Source organism: Tinamus guttatus, unplaced genomic scaffold (genome assembly GCF_059628265.1).
Source record: "Tinamus guttatus ecotype Peru unplaced genomic scaffold, ASM5962826v1 Tinamus_guttatus_pri_ptg001795l, whole genome shotgun sequence".
Lineage (NCBI taxonomy): Eukaryota > Metazoa > Chordata > Aves > Tinamiformes > Tinamidae > Tinamus > Tinamus guttatus.
In genome coordinates this window covers 1576-21358 of record NW_028290329.1, presented here as the reverse complement: position 1 = coordinate 21358, position 19783 = coordinate 1576, and the positions used below count along the sequence as shown (strand labels likewise).

At 65.1% G+C, this 19783-nt stretch overlaps 1 protein-coding gene across 1 annotated transcript; it reads right to left on the bottom strand.

The window, feature by feature from the left end:
- Positions 1–2573: 2573 nt before the first annotated feature.
- LOC148590054 (rhodopsin kinase GRK1-like) lies at positions 2574–16915 on the bottom strand (the record flags this gene model as incomplete). The annotated part of the gene is made up of 4 exons (XM_088539529.1): positions 2574–2860; positions 6896–7097; positions 14679–14803; positions 16832–16915. Coding segments are annotated over 4 exons (698 nt in total), but the record flags the coding sequence as incomplete, so codon positions are not given.
- Positions 16916–19783: the final 2868 nt, after the last annotated feature.

Here is a 19783-nt window from a genome sequence, read left to right as displayed (position 1 = left end):
TGGGGCTCCCATCTTGGATGTCCCATTGGGTGCCCATCTTGGGTGCCCCTTCTTGGGCTCCCATTGGGGACTCCCATCTTGGGTGCCCCTTCTTGGGCTCCCATTGAGGGTTCCCATCTTGGGTGTCCCATTTGGGTGCCCTTATTTGGGCTCGCATTGGGTGCTCCCATCTGGGTGCCCCTTTGTTGGCTCCCATTGGGGATTCCCATCTTGGGGGTCCCTTTGTTGGCTCTCATTGGGGCTCCCATCTTGGGTGTCCCGTTGGGTGCCCCTATTTGGGCTCCCATTGAGGGTGCCCATCTTGGGTGCCCCTATTTGGGCTCCCATTGAGGGTGCCCATCTTGGGTGTCCCATTGGGTGTCCCTCTTTGGGCTCCCATTGGGGCTCCCATCTTGGGTGTCCCATTGTTGGCTCCCATTGGGGGCTCCCATTGGAGCTCCCATCTTGGATGTCCCATTGGGTGCCCATCTTGGGTGTCCCTATTTGGGCTCCCATTGGGGGTGCCCATCTGGATGCTCCTTTGTTGGCTCCCATTTGGGTTCCCATTGGGGGTGCCCATCTTGGGTGTCCCTCTTTGGGCTCCTATTGGGGTTCCCATCTTGGGTGTCCCATTGGGTGCCCCTATTTGGGCTCCCATCTTGGATGTTCCATTTCGGTGCTCCTTCTTGGGCTCCCATTGGGGGCTCCCATCTTGGGTGTCCCATTGAGTGCCCCTATTTGGGCTCCCATTGGGATCTCCCATTGGGGGGTGCCCATCTTGGGTTCCCCTTCTTGGCTCCCATTGGGGGTGCCCATCTTGGGCGTCCCATTGGGTGCCCATCTTGGGTTCCCCTTCTTGGGTGTCCCATTGGGGGTTCCCATCTTGGGTGCCCCTATTTGGGCTCCCATCTTGGATGTCCCATTTGGGTGCTCCTTCTTGGGCTCCCATTTGGGATCCCATCTTGGATGTCCCATTGGGTGCCCCTTCTTGGGTTCCCATTGGGGGATCCCATCTTGGGTGCCCCTTTATGGACTCCCATTGAGGGTGCCCATCTTGGGGGTCCCTTTGTTGGCTCCCATTGGGGCTCCCATCTTGGATGTCCCATTGGGTGCCCATCTTGGGTTCCCCTTCTTGGGTGTCCCATTGGGGGCTCCCATCTTGGGTGCCCCTCTTTGGGCTCCCATTGGGGTTCCCATCTTGGGTGTCCCATTGGGTGCCCCTATTTGGGCTCCCATCTTGGATGTCCCATTTGGGTGCTCCTTCTTGGGCTCCCATTGGGGGCTCCCATCTTGGGTGTCCCATTGAGTGCTCCTATTTGGGCTCCCATTGGGGACTCCCATTGGCAGCTCCCATTGGGAGCTCCCATCTTGGGGGTCCCATCTTGGGGCTCCCATCTTGGGCGTCCCATTGGGTGCCCATCTTGGGTTCCCCTTCTTGGGTTCCCATTGGGGGGTGCCCATCTTGGGCGCCCCTTTTTGGGCTCCCATTGGGGGCTCCCATTGGGTCCCCCCATCTCAGAGCAGGCGGCAGGCGGCGGAGCGGGCGCCGGGCGCCCCGCGGGGGTCCAGGTCGGGGGGCAGCGTCCCCGGCGCCCCCCACACGTTGAGCTCCTCGAAGATGCCGGTGTCCAGCAGCTCCTGCTGCCACGCGGCCGCCACGGGGACAAGCGGGACATTGGGGTGGCCCTTTGGGGGGTCCCATGTGGGTGCCCCTTTGGGGTCTCCCATTGGGGCGCCCATCTTGGGTGTCGCATCTTGGGGCTCCCATCTTGGGTTCCCCTTCTTGGGCTCCCATTGGGGCTCCCATCTTGGATGTCCCATTGGGTGCCCCTTCTTGGGTTCCCATTGGGGGATCCCATCTTGGGTGCCCCTTTATGGACTCCCATTGAGGGTGCCCATCTTGGGGGTCCCTTTGTTGGCTCCCATTGGGGCTCCCATCTTGGATGTCCCATTGGGTGCCCATCTTGGGTTCCCCTTCTTGGGTGTCCCATTGGGGGCTCCCATCTTGGGTGCCCCTCTTTGGGCTCCCATTGGGGTTCCCATCTTGGGTGTCCCATTGGGTGCCCCTATTTGGGCTCCCATCTTGGATGTCCCATTTGGGTGCTCCTTCTTGGGCTCCCATTGGGGGCTCCCATCTTGGGTGTCCCATTGAGTGCCCCTATTTGGGCTCCCATTGGGATCTCCCATTGGGGGGTGCCCATCTTGGGTGCCCCTTCTTGGCTCCCATTGGGGGTGCCCATCTTGGGCGTCCCATTGGGGCTCCCATCTTGGGTTTCCCATTGGGTGCCCCTTCTTGGGCTCCCATTGGGGACTCCCATCTTGAATGTCCCATTGGGTGCTCCTTCTTGGGCTCCCAATGGGGGTGCCCATCTTGGGTGTCCCTATTTGGGCTCCCATTGGGGACTCCCATCTTGGGTGTCCCTTTGGGTGCCCATCTTGGGTGCCCCTTCTTGGGTTCCCATTGGGGGTGCCCATCTTGGGTGCTCCTTCTTGGGCTCCCATTGGAGCTCCCATATTGGGTGTCCCATTGGGTGCCCATCTTGGATGTCCCATTGGGTGCCCCTATTCGGGCTCCCATTGGCTCCCATTGGTGCTCAGAGCAGGCGGCAGGCGGCGGAGCGGGCGCCGGGCGCCCCGCGGGGGTCCAGGTCGGGGGGCAGCGTCCCCGGCGCCCCCCACACGTTGAGCTCCTCGAAGATGCCGGTGTCCAGCAGCTCCTGCTGCCACGCGGCCGCCACGGTGCCCGAGGCGAAGGCGGCGCAGAGCGCCTCGTCGGCGCCGTCCAGCTCCACGCCGCGCACCGACGAGAAGGCGCCCACGTCCGCCAGGTCCTTGGCGTAGACCCGCCGCGGGTCCGGCACGAACGGCGGCGGCACCAGCCCTGCGGGACGGCGGGACGTGACACGGGGCATCCTGGGACCACTTAGGTGCTCCGGAGTATTTCCAGTGTCCCCTGGTGTCCCCTGGTGCTCTAGAGTACCCCCTAGTGCTCCCGAGTATCCCCTAGTGCTCCCGAGTACCCCCTGGTACCACCTGGGTGCTCCAGAGTACCCCCTAGTGCTCCTGAGTACCCCCTAGTGCTCCCGAGTACTCCCTGGTACTCCCGGGCATAGACCCGCCGCGGGTCCGGCACGAACGGCAGCGGCACCAGCCCTGCGGGACGACGGGACGTGACATGGGGCATCCTGGGACCACTTGGGTGCTCCGGAGTATCCCCTAGTGCTCCCGAGTACCCCTTGGTACCATTTGGTGCTCCTGAGTACCCCCTGGTGTTCCCGAGTACCCCTGGGTGCTCCGGAGTATTCCCTAGTGCTCCTGAGTATCCCCTGGTACCACCTGGTGCTCCCGGTACCCCCTGGTGCTCCTGAGTACCCCTGGGTGCTCTGGAGTATCCCCTAGTGCTCCCAAGTACCCCCTGGTACCACCTGGTGCTCCCGGTACCCCCTAGTGCTCCCGAGTACCCCTGGGTACTCCAGAGTATCCCCTAGTGCTCCCGAGTACCCCTGGTACCACCTGGTGCTCCCAAGTGCCCCTGGGTGCTCCCGGTACCCTCTGGTGCTCCCAAGTACCCCTGGGTGCTCCTGAGTACCCCCTAGTGCTCCTGAGTACCTCCTGGTACCACCTGCTGTTCCTGTGTACCCCCTGGTGCTCCCGAGTACCCCTGGGTGCTCCAGAGTACCCCCTAGTGCTCCCGAGTACTCCCTGGTACTCCCGGGCATAGACCCGCCGCTGGTCCAGCACGAACGGCGGCGCCACCAGCCCTGCGGGACGGCGGGACGTGACACAGAGCATCCTGGAATGCCTGGGGGCTCCCGAGTACCTCTGGGTGCTCCCAAGTACTCCCTGGTACCACCTGGTGCTCCTGAGTATCCCCTGGTGCTCCCGAGCACCCCTGGGTGCTCTGGAGTATCCCCTAGTGCTCCTGAGTACTCCTGGGTGCTCCCGAGTACCCTCTGGGTGCTCCAGAGTATCCCCTAGTGCTCCCGAGTACCCCCTGGTGCCCCCAGGCACCCTTGAGTACTCCCTGGTACTCCCGGGCATAGACCCGCCGCGGGTCCTGCACGAACGGCAGCGGCACCAGCCCTGCGGGACGGCGGGACGTGACACGGAGGATCCTGGGACCACTTGGGTGCCCCGGGGTATCCCCTGGTGCTCCCGAGTACCCCTTGGTGCTTCTGAGTACCCCGGTACCCCCTGGTGCTCCAGAGTATCCCCAGTGTCCCCTAGTGTCACCTGATGCTCCAGAGTATCCCCTAGTGCTCCCGAGTACCCCTGGGTGCTTCTGAGTACCCCGGTACCCCCTGGTGCTCCAGAGTATCCCCAGTGTCCCCTAGCGCCACCTGGTGCTCCAGAGTATCCCCTAGTGCTCCCGAGTACCCCTGGGTGCTTCTGAGTACCCCGGTACCCCCTGGTGCTCCAGAGTATCCCCCGCTACCACCTGGGTGCTCTGGAGTATCCCCTAGTGCTCCCAAGTCCCCCTGTCTGCTCTCGAGTATCCTTGAGAACCCCTGGGTGCTTCCGAGTACCCCTGGGTGCTCCAGAGTATCCCCTAGTGCTCCTGTGTATCCTCCTGGTACCACCTGGTGCTCCCAAGTACCCCTGGGTGCTCCGGAGTATCCCCTAGTGCTCCCAAGTATCCCCTAGTGCTCCCGAGTACCCCCTGGTACCACCTGGGTGCTCTGGAGTATCCGCTAGTGCTCCTGAGTACCCCCTGGTACCACCTGGGTGCTCCAGAGTACCCCCTAGTGCTCCGGGTATCCCCAGGTTCTCTGGAGTATCCCCAGTACCACCTGGGGGCTCCGGGGTATCCCCTAGTGCTCCCAAGTACCCCCTGGTTACCCCTGGTACCCACTGGTGCTCCCGAGTACTCCTGGGTGCTCTCGAGTACCCCTGGGTACCACCTGGGGCTCCTGAGTACCCCTGGGTGCTCCACAGTATCCCCTAGTGCTCCTGAGTACCCCCTGGTACTCCCGGGCGTAGACCCGCCGCGGGTCCGGCACGAACGGCGGCGGCACCAGCCCTGTGGGGACGCGGCACGGAGCATCCTGGAACGCCTAGGGGCTCCAGAGTATCCCCTGGTCCTCCCGAGTACTCCCTGGTACCCCCTGGTACCACCTAGGTATTCCCAGAGACTCCCTGGCATTGCCAGAGGTCTCCCCCATGTACTCCGCGTACTCTTAGGTACTCAGGAGTACTCCCCAGTACCACCTAGGTACTCCCAGGGACTAAGGGACTACACGACACTGCCAAGGGTCTCCCCCATGTACCCTGGGTACTTCTGAGTATCCCCTGGGTGCTCCTGAGTACTCCCTGGTACCACGTAGGTACTCCCTGGTACCCCCTGATACCACCTAGGTATTCCCAGAGACTCCCTGGCACTGCCAGGGGTCTCCCCCATGTACTCCGAGTACTCTTAGGTACTCGGGAGTACTCCCTGGTACCACCTAGGTGCTCCCAAGTACCTCCCGGTACCACCTAGATATTCCCAGGGACTCCCTGGCACTACCCATGTCCTCCGAGTACTCTTAGGTACTCCCAAGTACCACCCAGGTACTCCCGAGTACTCCCCGGAGCCACCTAGGTATTCCCAGGGATTGGAGTATCACATCCCGCCATGTCCTGTCCCGCCATGTCCCCCGTGTCAGTGTCACCCCCATGTCCCATCACCCTGTGTCCCCTCAATGTCCCCTCATGTCTCATCCCCCATGTCCCTCCATGGCCCTCCATGTCCCCCTGTGTCCCATCCGCCCCGTGTTGGTGCCACCTCCTGTGTTGGTGCCACCCCCGTGTCTTGTCCCGGCCATTTGGGTGCCATTCTGTGCATTTTGATCCCCCCCAGAGTTGGTGCCACCCACCGTGTCTTGTCCCCCCATGTCCCCCATGTCCCCAATGTCCCCACGTCCCCCCAATGTCCCCGCTGTCCCCAATGTCCCCAATGTCCCCCCCGTCCCTACCCGCCTCCAGGCGCCCCCAGTTGAGCCCCTCGAACAGGGGCTGCCCCTTGAGCTGGGCGCAGTCGTCCCCATGTCCCCCCGTGTCCCCAGTGTCCCCCATGTCCCCAATGTCCCCCTGTGTCCCCAATGTCCCCAATGTCCCCATGTCCCCAATGTCCCCGCTGTCCCCAATGTCCCCCCATCTCCCCAATGTCCCCACGTCCCCAATGTCCCCCCCGTATCCCCCCGTGTCCCCAATGTCCCCAATGTCCCCGCTGTCCCCAATGTCCCCGCTGTCCCCAATGTCCCCCCATCTCCCCAATGTCCCCAATGTCCCCAATGTCCCCCCGTCCCTACCCGCCTCCAGGCGCCCCCAGTTGAGCCCCTCGAACAGGGGCTGCCCCTTGAGCTGGGCGCAGTCGTCCCCATGTCCCCCCGTGTCCCCAATGTCCCCAATGTCCCCAATGTCCCCGTGTCCCCAATGTCCCCGCTGTCCCCAATGTCCCCAATGTCCCCCATGTCCCCAACGTCCCCATGTCCCCCCATGTCCCCAATGTCCCACCCCGTCCCTACCCGCCTCCAGGCGCCCCCAGTTGAGCCCCTCAAACAGGGGCTGCCCCTTGAGCTGGGCGCAGTCGTCCCCATGTCCCCCAATGTCCCCATGTCCCCAATGTCCCCAATATCCCCCCGTGTCCCCAATGTCCCCAATGTCCCCAATGTCCCCAATGTCCCCCATGTCCCCAATATCCCCCCGTGTCCCCAATGTCCCCAATGTCCCCAATGTCCCCCATGTCCCCAATATCCCCCCGTGTCCCCAATGTCCCCCATGTCCCCACGTCCCCCCAATGTCCCCATGTCCCCAATGTCCCCAATGTCCCCCAATGTCCCCAATGTCCCCAATGTCCCCCAATGTCCCCAATGTCTCCACGTCCCCCCCATGTCCCTCCGTGTCCCCCATGTCCCCAATGTCCCCCCGTCCCTACCCGCCTCCAGGCGCCCCCAGTTGAGCCCCTCGAACAGGGGCTGTCCCTTGAGCTGGGCGCAGTCGTCCCCGCGGAAGCCCAGGCGGGCGCCGGGTTCCTTGGCCAGGAGCCCCTCGCAGAGCGCGCGGGCGGCCGCGCTGAACCCGGGGGGGTAGCGCACGGGGTCGTGGAGGACGCGGCGGGTCACCTCGGAGAGCTCCACCTGTAACGGGGGGACATGGGGACATCGTGGGGACATGAGGACATGAGGACATCATGGGGACATGGGGGTATTGGGGATATTGGGGATATTGGGGGTATTGGGGACATGGGGACATGGGGACATCATGGGAACATCATGGGGACATGGGGACATGGGGGACATTGGGGGTATTGGGGATATTGGGGGTATTGGGGACATGGGGACATGGGGACATCATGGGGACATCATGGGGACATGGGGACATCATGGGGACATTGGGGGTATTGGGGATATTGGGGATATTGGGGACATGGGGACATCATGGGGACATGGGGGACATTGGGGGTATTGGGGATATTGGGGACATGGGGACATCATGGGGACATGGGGACACGGGGTAGCGCACGGGGTCGTGGAGGACGCGGCGGGTCACCTCGGAGAGCTCCACCTGCGTGGGGAAATTGGGGACATGGGGACATCATGGGGACATCATGGGGACATGGGGGGTATTGGGGGTATTGGAGATATTGGGGACATGGGGACAGGGGGACATGGGGACATCGTGGGGACATTGGGGGGTATTGGGGGTATTGGGGGTATTGGGGATATTGGGGACATGGGGACATCATGGGGACATGGGGGACATGGGGACATGGGGTAGCGCACGGGGTCGTGGAGGACGCAGCGGGTCACCTCGGAGAGCTCCACCTGCAATGGGGGGACATTGGGGACATCATGGGGACATGGGGGATATTGGGGACATTGGGGACATGGGGACATGGGGACATGATGGGGACACGGGGTAGCGCACGGGGTCGTGGAGGACACGACGTGTCAACTCCGAGAGCTCCACCTATGTGGGGTCATGGGGACATCATGAGGACATGGGGACATCATGGGGACATGGGGGACATTGGGGGCATTGGGGATATTGGGGATATTGGGGATATTGGGGGTATTGGGGACATCATGGGGACATGGGGACACGGGGTAGCGCACGGGGTCGTGCAGGACGCGGCGGGTCACCTCGGAGAGCTCCACCTGCGTGGTGGATATTGGGGACATCGTGGGGACATGGGGACATCATGGGGACATTGGGGATATTGGGGGTATTGGGGGTATTGGGGACATGGGGACACGGGGTAGCGCACGGGGTCGTGGAGGACGCGGCGGGTCACCTCGGACAGCTCCACCTGCGTGGGGACATGGGGACAATGGGGACATCATGGGGACATCATGGGGACATGGGGACATGGGGACACGGGGTAGCGCACGGGGTCGTGGAGGACGCGGCAGGTCACCTCGGAGAGCTCCACCTGTGTGGGGACATTGGGGACAATGGGGACATCATGGGGACATCATGGGGACATGGGGACATTGGGGGTATTGGGGATATGGGGGACATGGGGGACATGGGGACATCATGGGGACATGGGGACACGGGGTAGCGCACGGGGTCGTGGAGGACACGGCGGGTCACCTCGGACAGCTCCACCTGTGCCAAGGGGACAATGGGGACATCGTGGGGACATGGGGACATGAGGACATCATGGGGACATGGGGGACATTGGGGACATTGGGGGTATTGGGGGTATTGGGGACATGGGGGACATGGGGACACGGGGTAGCGCACGGGGTCGTGGAGGACGCGGCGGGTCACCTCGGACAGCTCCACCTGGAACGAGGGGACATTGGGGACAATGGGGACATCATGGGGACATGGGGGACATTGGGGGTATTGGGGGTATTGGGGGTAGTGGGGACATGGGGACATGGGGACATCATGGGGACATGGGGACACGGGGTAGCGCATGGGGTCGTGGAGGACGCGGCGGGTCAGCTCGGACAGCTCCACCTGCAACGGGGGACATTGGGGACAATGGGGACATTGTGGGGACATGGGGGACATTGGGGGTATTGGGGGTATTGGGGATATTGGGGACATTGGGGACATGGGGGACATGGGGGACATGGGGACATCATGGGGACATGGGGACACGGGGTAGCGCACGGGGTCGTGGAGGATGCGGCGGGTCACCTCAGAGAGCTCCACCTGCAACGGGGGACATTGGGGACATCATGGGGACATCATGGGGACATGGGGACATCATGGGGACATGGGGACGTCATGGGGACATTGGGGGTATTGGGGGTATTGGGGACATGGGGACATCATGGGGACATCATGGGGACATGGGGACATCAAGGGGAAATTGGGGGTATTGGGGATATTGGGGACATGGGGACATCATGGGGACACGGGAGACATGGGGACATGGGGGGTATTGGGGGTATTGGGGACATGGGGACATCATGGGGACATGGGGACACGGGGTAGCGCATGGGGTCGTGGAGGACGCGGCGGGTCACCTCGGACAGCTCCACCTGTGTGGGGACATTGGGGACAATGGGGACATCGTGGGGACATGGGGGACATTGGGGGTATTGGGGATATTGGGGACATGGGGACATGGGGACATGGGGACACGGGGTAGCGCACGGGGTCGTGGAGGACGCGGCGGGTCACCTCGGACAGCTCCACCTGGAACGAGGGGACATTGGGGACAATGGGGACATCATGGGGACATGGGGGACATTGGGGGTATTGGGGGTATTGGGGACATGGGGACACAGGGTAGCGCACGGGGTCGTGGAGGACATGGCGGGTCACCTCAGACAGCTCCACCTGCAATGGGGGGACATTGGGGACAATGGGGACATCGTGGGGACATGGGGGACATGGGGACACGGGGACATCATGGGGACATCATGGGGACATGGGGGACATGGGGACACGGGGTAGCGCACGGGGTCGTGGAGGACGCGGCGGGTCACCTCGGAGAGCTCCACCTGTGTGGGGACATCGTGGGGACATGGGGGACATTGGGACATCATGGGGACATTATAGGGACATGGCGACATGGGGGACATTGGGACATCATGGGGACATGTGGGACATGGGGACACGGGGTAGCGCACGGGGTCGTGCAGGACGCGGCGGGTCACCTCGGAGAGCTCTACCTGTGTGGGGACATGGGGACATCATGGGGACATGGGGACATCATGGGGACATCATGGGGACATTGGGGATATTGGGGGTATTGGGGGTAGTGGGGACATGGGGACATGGGGACATCATGGGGACATGGGGACACGGGGTAGCGCATGGGGTCGTGGAGGACGCGGCGGGTCAGCTCGGACAGCTCCACCTGCAACGGGGGACATTGGGGACAATGGGGACATTGTGGGGACATGGGGGACATTGGGGGTATTGGGGGTATTGGGGGTAGTGGGGACATGGGGGACATGGGGGACATGGGGACATCATGGGGACATGGGGACACGGGGTAGCGCACGGGGTCGTGGAGGATGCGGCGGGTCACCTCAGAGAGCTCCACCTGCAACGGGGGACATTGGGGACATCATGGGGACATCATGGGGACATGGGGACATCATGGGGACATGGGGACGTCATGGGGACATTGGGGGTATTGGGGGTATTGGGGACATGGGGACATCATGGGGACATCATGGGGACATGGGGACATCAAGGGGAAATTGGGGTTATTGGGGATATTGGGGACATGGGGACATCATGGGGACACGGGAGACATGGGGACATGGGGGGTATTGGGGGTATTGGGGACATGGGGACATCATGGGGACATGGGGACACGGGGTAGCGCACGGGGTCGTGGAGGACGCGGCGGGTCACCTCGGACAGCTCCACCTGTGTGGGGACATTGGGGACAATGGGGACATCGTGGGGACATGGGGGACATTGGGGGTATTGGGGATATTGGGGACATGGGGACATGGGGACATGGGGACACGGGGTAGCGCACGGGGTCGTGGAGGACGCGGCGGGTCACCTCGGAGAGCTCCACCTGCAACGGGGGGACATTGGGGACAATGGGGACATCGTGGGGACATGGGGACATCGTGGGGACATGGGGGACATTGGGGACATTGGGGGTATTGGGGGTATTGGGGATATTGGGGACATGGGGACATGGGGACATCATGGGGACATTGGGGACATTGGGGGTATTGGGGATATTGGGGACATGGGGGACATGGGGACATCATGGGGACATGGGGACACGGGGTAGCGCATGGGGTCGTGGAGGACGCGGCGGGTCAGCTCGGACAGCTCCACCTGGAACAAGGGGACATTGGGGACATCATGGGGACATGGGGACATCATGGGGACATTGGGGGTATTGGGGGTATTGGGGATATTGGGGACATGGGGGACATGGGGACATCATGGGGACATGGGGACACGGGGTAGCGCACGGGGTCGTGGAGGACGCGGCGGGTCACCTCGGAGAGCTCCACCTGCGTGGGGACATTGGGGACAATGGGGACATCATGGGGACATGGGGACATCATGGGGACATTGGGGATATTGGGGGTATTGGGGGTATTGGGGGTATTGGGGGTATTGGGGACATGGGGACATGGGGACACGGGGTAGCGCACGGGGTCGTGGAGGACGCGGCGGGTCACCTCGGACAGCTCCACCTGCACCGAGGGGACATGGGGACATCATGGGGACATCATGGGGACATTGGGGGTATTGGGGGTATTGGGGATATTGGGGACATGGGGACATCATGGGGACATGGGGACATCATGGGGACATTGGGGATATTGGGGGTATTGGGGGTATTGGGGGTATTGGGGGTATTGGGGACATGGGGACTTGGGGCATGGGGTAGCGCACGGGGTCGTGGAGGACGCGGCGGGTCACCTCGGAGAGCTCCACCTGCAATGGGGGGACATTGGGGACAATGGGGACATCATGGGGACATGGGGGATATTGGGGACATTGGGGACATGGGGACATGGGGACATGATGGGGACACGGGGGTAGCGCACGGGGTCGTGGAGGACACGACGTGTCAACTCCGAGAGCTCCACCTATGTGGGGTCATGGGGACATCATGAGGACATGGGGACATCATGGGGACATGGGGGACATTGGGGGCATTGGGGATATTGGGGATATTGGGGATATTGGGGGTATTGGGGACATCATGGGGACATGGGGACACGGGGTAGCGCACGGGGTCGTGCAGGACGCGGCGGGTCACCTCGGAGAGCTCCACCTGCGTGGTGGATATTGGGGACATCGTGGGGACATGGGGACATCATGGGGACATTGGGGATATTGGGGGTATTGGGGGTATTGGGGACATGGGGACACGGGGTAGCGCACGGGGTCGTGGAGGACGCGGCGGGTCACCTCGGACAGCTCCACCTGCGTGGGGACATGGGGACAATGGGGACATCATGGGGACATCATGGGGACATGGGGACATGGGGACACGGGGTAGCGCACGGGGTCGTGGAGGACGCGGCAGGTCACCTCGGAGAGCTCCACCTGTGTGGGGACATTGGGGACAATGGGGACATCGTGGGGACATGGGGACATGGGGACATCATGGGGGACATTAGAGGTATTGGGGATATTGGGGATATTGGAGACATTGGGGACATCATGGGGACATTGGGGGTATTGGTGGTATTGGGGATATTGGGGACATTGGGGACATGGGGGACATGGGGACACGGGGTAGCGCTCGGGGTCGTGGAGGACACGACGGGTCACCTCGGACAGCTCCACCTGCGTGGGGACATCATGGGGACATGGGGACATCGTGGGGACATGGGGACATCATGGGGACATTGGGGATATTGGGGACATGGGGACACGGGGTAGCGCACGGGGTCGTGGAGGACGCGGCGGGTCACCTCGGAGAGCTCCACCTGCACCGAGGGGACATGGGGACATCGTGGGGACATGGGGACATGGGGACATGGGGACAGTGGGGGTATTGGGGGTATTGGGGACATTGGGGACATTTGGGGTGTTGGGGATATTGGGGACATGGGGGACACTCGGGGACACTCAGGGACACGTGGGGACATTTGGGGACACTCGGGGACACTCAGGGACATGCAGGGACCCACGAGGCTTCGTGGGGGACACATGGGGACATGAGGGGACACGTGGGGACACTTGGGGACACGCGGGGACACTCGGGGACATGTGGGGGGGGACACATGGGGACACTCGGGGACACTTGGGGACACGCGGGGACACGCGGGGCTTCATGGGGGACACATGGGGACATGTGGGGACACTTGGAGACATTTGGGGACACTCGGGGACACTTGGGGACACTTGGGGACACTCGGGGACCCACAAGGCTTCGTGGGGGACACATGGGGACACTTGGGGACTCTCAGGGACATTTGGGGACACTCGGGGACACTCGGGGACACACGGGGCTTCATGGGGGACACATGGGGACACGTGGGGACATGTGGGGACACTCGGGGACACGTGGGGACACTCAGGGACACGGGGGCTTCATGGGGGACACATGGGGACACGTGGGGACATGTGGGGACACTCGGGGACACGTGGGGACACTCGGGGACCCGCGAGGCTTCGTGGGGGACACATGGGGACATGTGGGGACACTTGGGGACATTCGGGGACACTTGGGGACACTTGGGGACACGCAGGGACCCGCGAGGCTTCGTGGGGGACACATGGGGACACATGGGGACATGTGGGGACACTTGGGGACACATGGGGACACTCGGGGACACTTGGGGACACTCGGGGACACATGGGGACACATGGGGGACACTCGGGGACCCGCGAGGCTTTGTGGTGGGGGACACACGGGGACACTCGGGGACACGCAGGGACCCGTGAGGCTTCGTGGGGACACATGGGGACACTTGGAGACACTCGGGGACACTTGGGGACACTCGGGGACATGCAGGGACCCGCGAGGCTTCGTGGGGGACACATGGGGCACTCGGGGACATGTGGGGGGGGACACGTGTGGGCACTTGGGGACACTTGGGGACACTCGGGGACACATGGGGCTTCGTGGGGGACACATGGGGACATGTGGGGACACTCGGGGACACTTGGGGACACTCGGGGACCCGCGAGGCTTTGTGGGGGACACATGGGGACATGTGGGGACACTCGGGGACACTCGGGGACAATTGGAGACCCGCAGGGACCTGCGGGGCTTTGTGGGGGACACTCGGGGACACTTGGGGACACTTGGGAACACTTGGGGACACATGGGGACACTCGAGGACCCACGAGGCTTCGTGGGGGACACATGGGGACATGTGGGGACACTTGGGGACACTCGAGGACACGCAGGGACCCACGAGGCTTCGTGGGGGACACTCGGGGACACTTGGGGACACATGGGGACACTCGGGGACCCGCGAGGCTTCATGGGGGACACATGGGGACACTTGGGGACACTCGGGGACACTAGGGGACACGCGGGGCTTCGTGGGGGACACATGGGGACACTCGGGGACATGTGGGGGGGGACACTTGGGGACACATGGGGACACTCGGGGACCCACGAGGCTTCGTGGGGGACACATGGGGACACTCGGGGACATGTGGGGGGGGACACTTGGGGACACATGGGGACACTCGGGGACCCGCGAGGCTTCATGGGGGACACGTGGGGACACTCGGGGACATGCAGGGACCCACGAGGCTTCGTGGGGGACACATGGGGACACTCGGGGACACTCGGGGACCTTCTCGCCGCGGCTGCGGAAGGGCCCGGTGGCCGCCAGCATCTCGTAGATGGTGACACCCAGCGTGAAGTAGTCGACGCTCCAGTCGTACTCCTCGTCCCGCAACAGCTCCGGCGCCATGAAGCCTGCGGGGACAGGCGGCCGCGTCACCCGGAGGGCGCCGGCGCTCACGGTGACACCCCGAGGGGTCCCGGTGGCCGGGGGTGACACCCTGAGGGGTCCCAGTGCCCTAGGGGTGACACCCCGAGTGGTCCTGGTGGCCACGTCACCCTGCGGTGACCGGCGGACGGGTGACACCTTGAGGGACCCAGGTGGTCGCGGTGACACCCCGAGGGGTCCCGGTGTCTGGGGGTGACACCCTGAGGGGTCCCGGTGGCTGTGTCACCCTGCGGGGAACGGCGGACAGGTGACACCCTGAGGGACTGTGGTTGTCGCGGTGACACCCCGAGGGGTCCCGGCGGTCGCATCACCCGGAGGGCACCGGCAGACGGGTGACACCTCGAGGGACCCTGGTGGTCGCAGTGACACCCTGAGGGGTCCCAGTGCCCTAGGGGTGACACCCTGAGGGGTCCCAGTGGCCGCGTCACCCTGCGGGGAACAGCGGACGGGTGACACCTCGAGGGACCCCGGCAGTCGCGGTGACACCCCGAGGGGTCCCAGCAGCTGGAGGTGACACCCTGAGGGGTCCCAGTGTCCGGGGGTGACACCTGAGGGGGCCCCGGTGCCTGGGGGTGACACCCTGAGGGGTCCCGGCGGCTGCGTCACCCTGCAGGGACCAGCGGATGGGTGACACCTCGAGGGACCCCCGGTGGTCGTGGTGACACCCTGAGGGGTCCCGGTGTCCGGGGGTGACACCTGAAGGGGCCCTGGTGGCCAGAGGTGACACCTGAAGGGGTCCCAGCGGCTGCGTCACCCTGTGGGGACCAACGGCCGGGTGACACCTGAAGGGACCCTGGCGGTTGCGGTGACACCCCAAGGGGACCAACGGACGGGTGACACCTCGAGGGACCTCGGCAGTCGCGGTGACACCCCGAGGGGTCCCAGCAGCTGGGGGTGACACCCAATGAGGGTCCCCAATGGCCACGTCACCCTGCGGGGACCAAGGGCTGGGGGTGACACCCCGACGGGCCCCAGCGGCCACGTCACCCTGTGGGGACCCGTGACCGGGTGACACCCCAAGGGGCCCAGGTGTCCGGGACGCCCCACGGGGCCCTGGCGCACGGGTGCAGGTGACACCTGCAGGTCCCGGTGACATGGGTGCGGGTGACACCCACGAGTCCCGGTGACGCAGGTGCGGGTGACACCTGCGGGTCCCAGTGACACGGGTGACACTCGCGGGTCCCAGTGACATGGGTGCGGGTGACGCCCGCGGGTCCCGGTGATGCAGGTGCAGGTGACACCCGTGAGTCCCGGTGATACAGGTGCGGGTGACACCCACGGGGTCCCGGTGACGCAGGTGTGGGTGACACCCACGGGTCCCGGTGACATGGGTGCAGGTGACACCCGTGGGTCCCGGTGATGCGAGTGCGGGTGACGCGGGTGCGGGTGACACCCGTGGGTCCCGAGGACGCGGGTGCGGGTGACACCTGCGGGTCCCGGTGACACGGGTGACACTCGCGGGTCCCGGTGACATGGATGCGGGTGACGCCCGCGGGTCCCGATGATGCAGGTGCAGGTGACACCCGTGGGTCCCGGTGATACAGGTGCGGGTGACACCCGCGGGGTCCCGGTGACGCAGGTGTGGGTGACACCCACGGGTCCCGGTGACATGGGTGCAGGTGACACCCGTGGGTCCCAGTGATACAGGTGCGGGTAACACCCGCGGGTCCCGGTGACATGGGTGTGGGTGACACCCGTGGGTCCCGGTGACGTGGGTGCGGGTGACGCGGGTGCGGGCGACACCCGTGGGTCCCGGTGACACGGGTGACACTCGCGGGTCTCAGTGACATGGGTGCAGGTGACACCCATGGGTCACGGTGATACGGGTGCGGGTGACACCCATGGGTCCCGGTGACGTGGGTGCGGGTGACGCGGGCGCGGGTGACGCGGGTGCAGGTGACACCCATGGGTCCCGGTGACGCGGGTCCCGGTGACGCGGGTGCGGGTGACGCGGGCGCGGGTGACGCGGGCGCGGGTGACGCCGCCGTCCCTACCCGGGGTCCCCGCGTAGCCCCTCGTCTTGGTCTCGCCCTCCTTGAGCTCCACGGCCAGGCCCAGGTCCGAGATCCGCACGTTCCCTGCGGGAGCCGCCACCGCCGCGTCCCCTGGGTCCCCCGTGTCCCCTGGGTCCCCCGTGTGTCCCCTGGGTCCCCCGTGTCCCCTGTGTCCCCCCTCCATGTCCCAACATGTCCCCTGGGTCTCCCATGTCCCCTGTGTCCCCCCTCCATGTCCCCACATGTCCCCTGGGTCCCCTGGGTCCCCGTGTGTCCCCTGGGTCCCCCGTGTCCCCTGTGTCCCCCCTCCGTGTCCCCACATGTCCCCTGGGTCCCCGTGTGTCCCCTGGGTCCCCCCTCCATGTCCCCACATGTCCCCTGGGTCCCCGTGTGGCCCCTGGGTCCCCCGTGTCCCCTGTGTCCCCCGTGTGGCCCCTGGGTCCCCTGTGTCCCCCCCCCCATGTCCCCTGGGTCCCCCATGGCCCCGTGTGGCCCCTGGGTCCCCTGTGTCCCCCCTCCATGTCCCCACATGTCCCCTGGGTCCCCGTGTGTCCCCTGGGTCCCCCGTGTCCCCCCCCCCCCATGTCCCCACATGTCCCCTGGGTCCCCCATGGCTCCGTGTGTCCCCTGGGTCCCCCCCCATGTCCCCCCATGTCCCCACATGTCCCCTGGGTCCCCCATGTCCCCTGGGTCCCCCCCATGTCCCCACATGTCCCCTGGGTCCCCCATGGCCCCGTGTGGCCCCTGGGTCCCCCGTGTCCCCCGTGTCCCCCCCCCCCATGTCCCCTGGGTCCCCCATGGCCCCGTGTGGCCCCTGGGTCCCCCGTGTCCCCCGTGTCCCCCCCCCCCATGTCCCCTGGGTCCCCCATGGCCCCGTGTGGCCCCTGGGTCCCCCGTGTCCCCTATGTCCCCCCCCATGTCCCCACATGTCCCCTGTGTCCCCCACGTGGCCCCTGGGTCCCCCATGTCCCCACCCATGTCCCCACATGTCCCCTGGGTCCCCCGTGTCCCCTGGGTCCCCCCCATGTCCCCACATGTCCCCTGGGTCCCCTGGGTCCCCGTGTGTCCCCTGGGTCCCCCGTGTCCCCCCACATGTCCCCACATGTCCCCTGGGTCCCCCATGGCTCCGTGTGTCCCCTGTGTCCCCCCCCATGTCCCCACATGTCCCCTGTGTCCCCCGTGTGGCCCCTGGGTCCCCCGTGTCCCCCCCCATGTCCCCACATGTCCCCTGGGTCCCCCATGGCCCCGTGTGGCCCCTGGGTCCCCCGTGTCCCCCCATGTGTCCCTCCTCATGTCCCCATGTGTCCCCTGGGTTCCCCGTGTCCCCCGCATGTCCCCTCGTCCCTCATGTCCCCTGTGTGTCCCCACACGTCCCAACATGTCCCCCCTCATGTCCCCTCATGTCCATCCCCCCATGTGCCCCCCCTTGTCCCCTGGGTCCCCCATGGCCCCCTGTGTCCCTCCCCATGTCCCCCACGTGTCCCCTGGGTCCCCCATGACCCCTCTGTGTCCCCACATGTCCCCACGTGTCCCCCCTCATGTCCCCTCATGTCCCCTGAGTCCCTCATGTGTCCCCCCCGTGTCCCCTAGGTCCCCCATGTCCCCTGTGTCCCCCTCTTATGTCCCCCTCCATGTCCCTGCGTGTCCCCTGGGTCCCCCGTGTCCCCTGGGTCCCCCCTCATGTCCCCTGGGTCTCCCATGTCCCCTGTGTGTCCCCGCGTGTCCCCCTCATGTCCCCTCGTGAACTCTGGGTCCCCCATGTCCCCTTGTGTCCCCCTCCATGTGGCCTCATGTGTCCCCCCATCCCCACATGTCCCCCCATGTCCCCTGCTTGTCCCCGCGTGTCCCCCCGGTCCCTGCATGTCCCCTGGGTCCCCCCATGTCCCCTCGTGTCCCCTGGGTCCCCCCCGTCCCCTCGTGTCCCCCATTTCCCTACATGTCCCCCCCCATGTCCCTTCCCGTCCCCACGTGTGTCCCCGCCATGTCCCCTCGTGTCCCATTGGTCCCCCATGTCCCCTCGTGTCCCCCATGTCCCCTCGTGTCCCCCCCATGTCCCTTCGTGTCCCCTGGGTCCCCTCCGTGTCCCCTCCCGTCCCTGCGTGTCCCCCCCCCACGTCCCCTCATGTCTCCTGGGTCCCCCCATGTCCCTTCTTGTCCCCTGGGTCTCCCCATGTCCCCTCATGTCTCCCCATGTCCCCATGTGTCCCCCCTCATGTCCCCTTGGTGCCCCCATCCCCTCGTGTCCCCCTCCATGTCCCCCCCATGTCCCCTCGTGTCCCCCCATGTCCCCTCGTGTCCCCCCCCCGTCCCCTGGCTCCCCCCAATGTCCCTCCATGTCCCCTCTATGTCCCCTCGTGTCCCCCCATGTCCCCCCATGTCCCCCCCCCCGTGTCCCCTGGCTCCCCCCAATGTCCCTCCATGTCCCCCATGGTCCAGATCCCCCCTGTCCCCAGGATGTCCCCAGGATGTCCCCCTGTCCCCTCCGTGTCCCCATGTCCCTGCGGTGTCCCCATGGTGTCCCTGCTGTGTCCCCCATGTCCCCACGGGTCCCTGCACATCCCGTCCCATGCTGTCCCCTGCCTGTCCCTGCTGTGTCCCCATGTCCCCATGGTGTCCCTGTCATCTCCCCATGTCCCTGCAGTGTCCCCATGGTGTCCCTGCTGTGTCCCCATGGTGTCCCCACGGTGTCCCTGCCACATCCCCCTGTCCCCACCATGTCCCCCTGTCCCCACGCTGTCCCCTGCCTGTCCCTGCAGTGTCCCCACGGTGTCCCCGTGCCATCCTCGCGGTGTCCCCTGACTGTCCCTACTGTCCCCTCCTCGTGTCCCTGGCTGTCCCCATAGTGTCCCCGCACTAGCCCTGCTGTGTCCCCACGGTGTCCCACATTGTCCCCACTGTCCCCGTGCCCCGCGCTGTCCCCCCAGCTGTCCCTGCACTGTCCCCTCGGTGTCC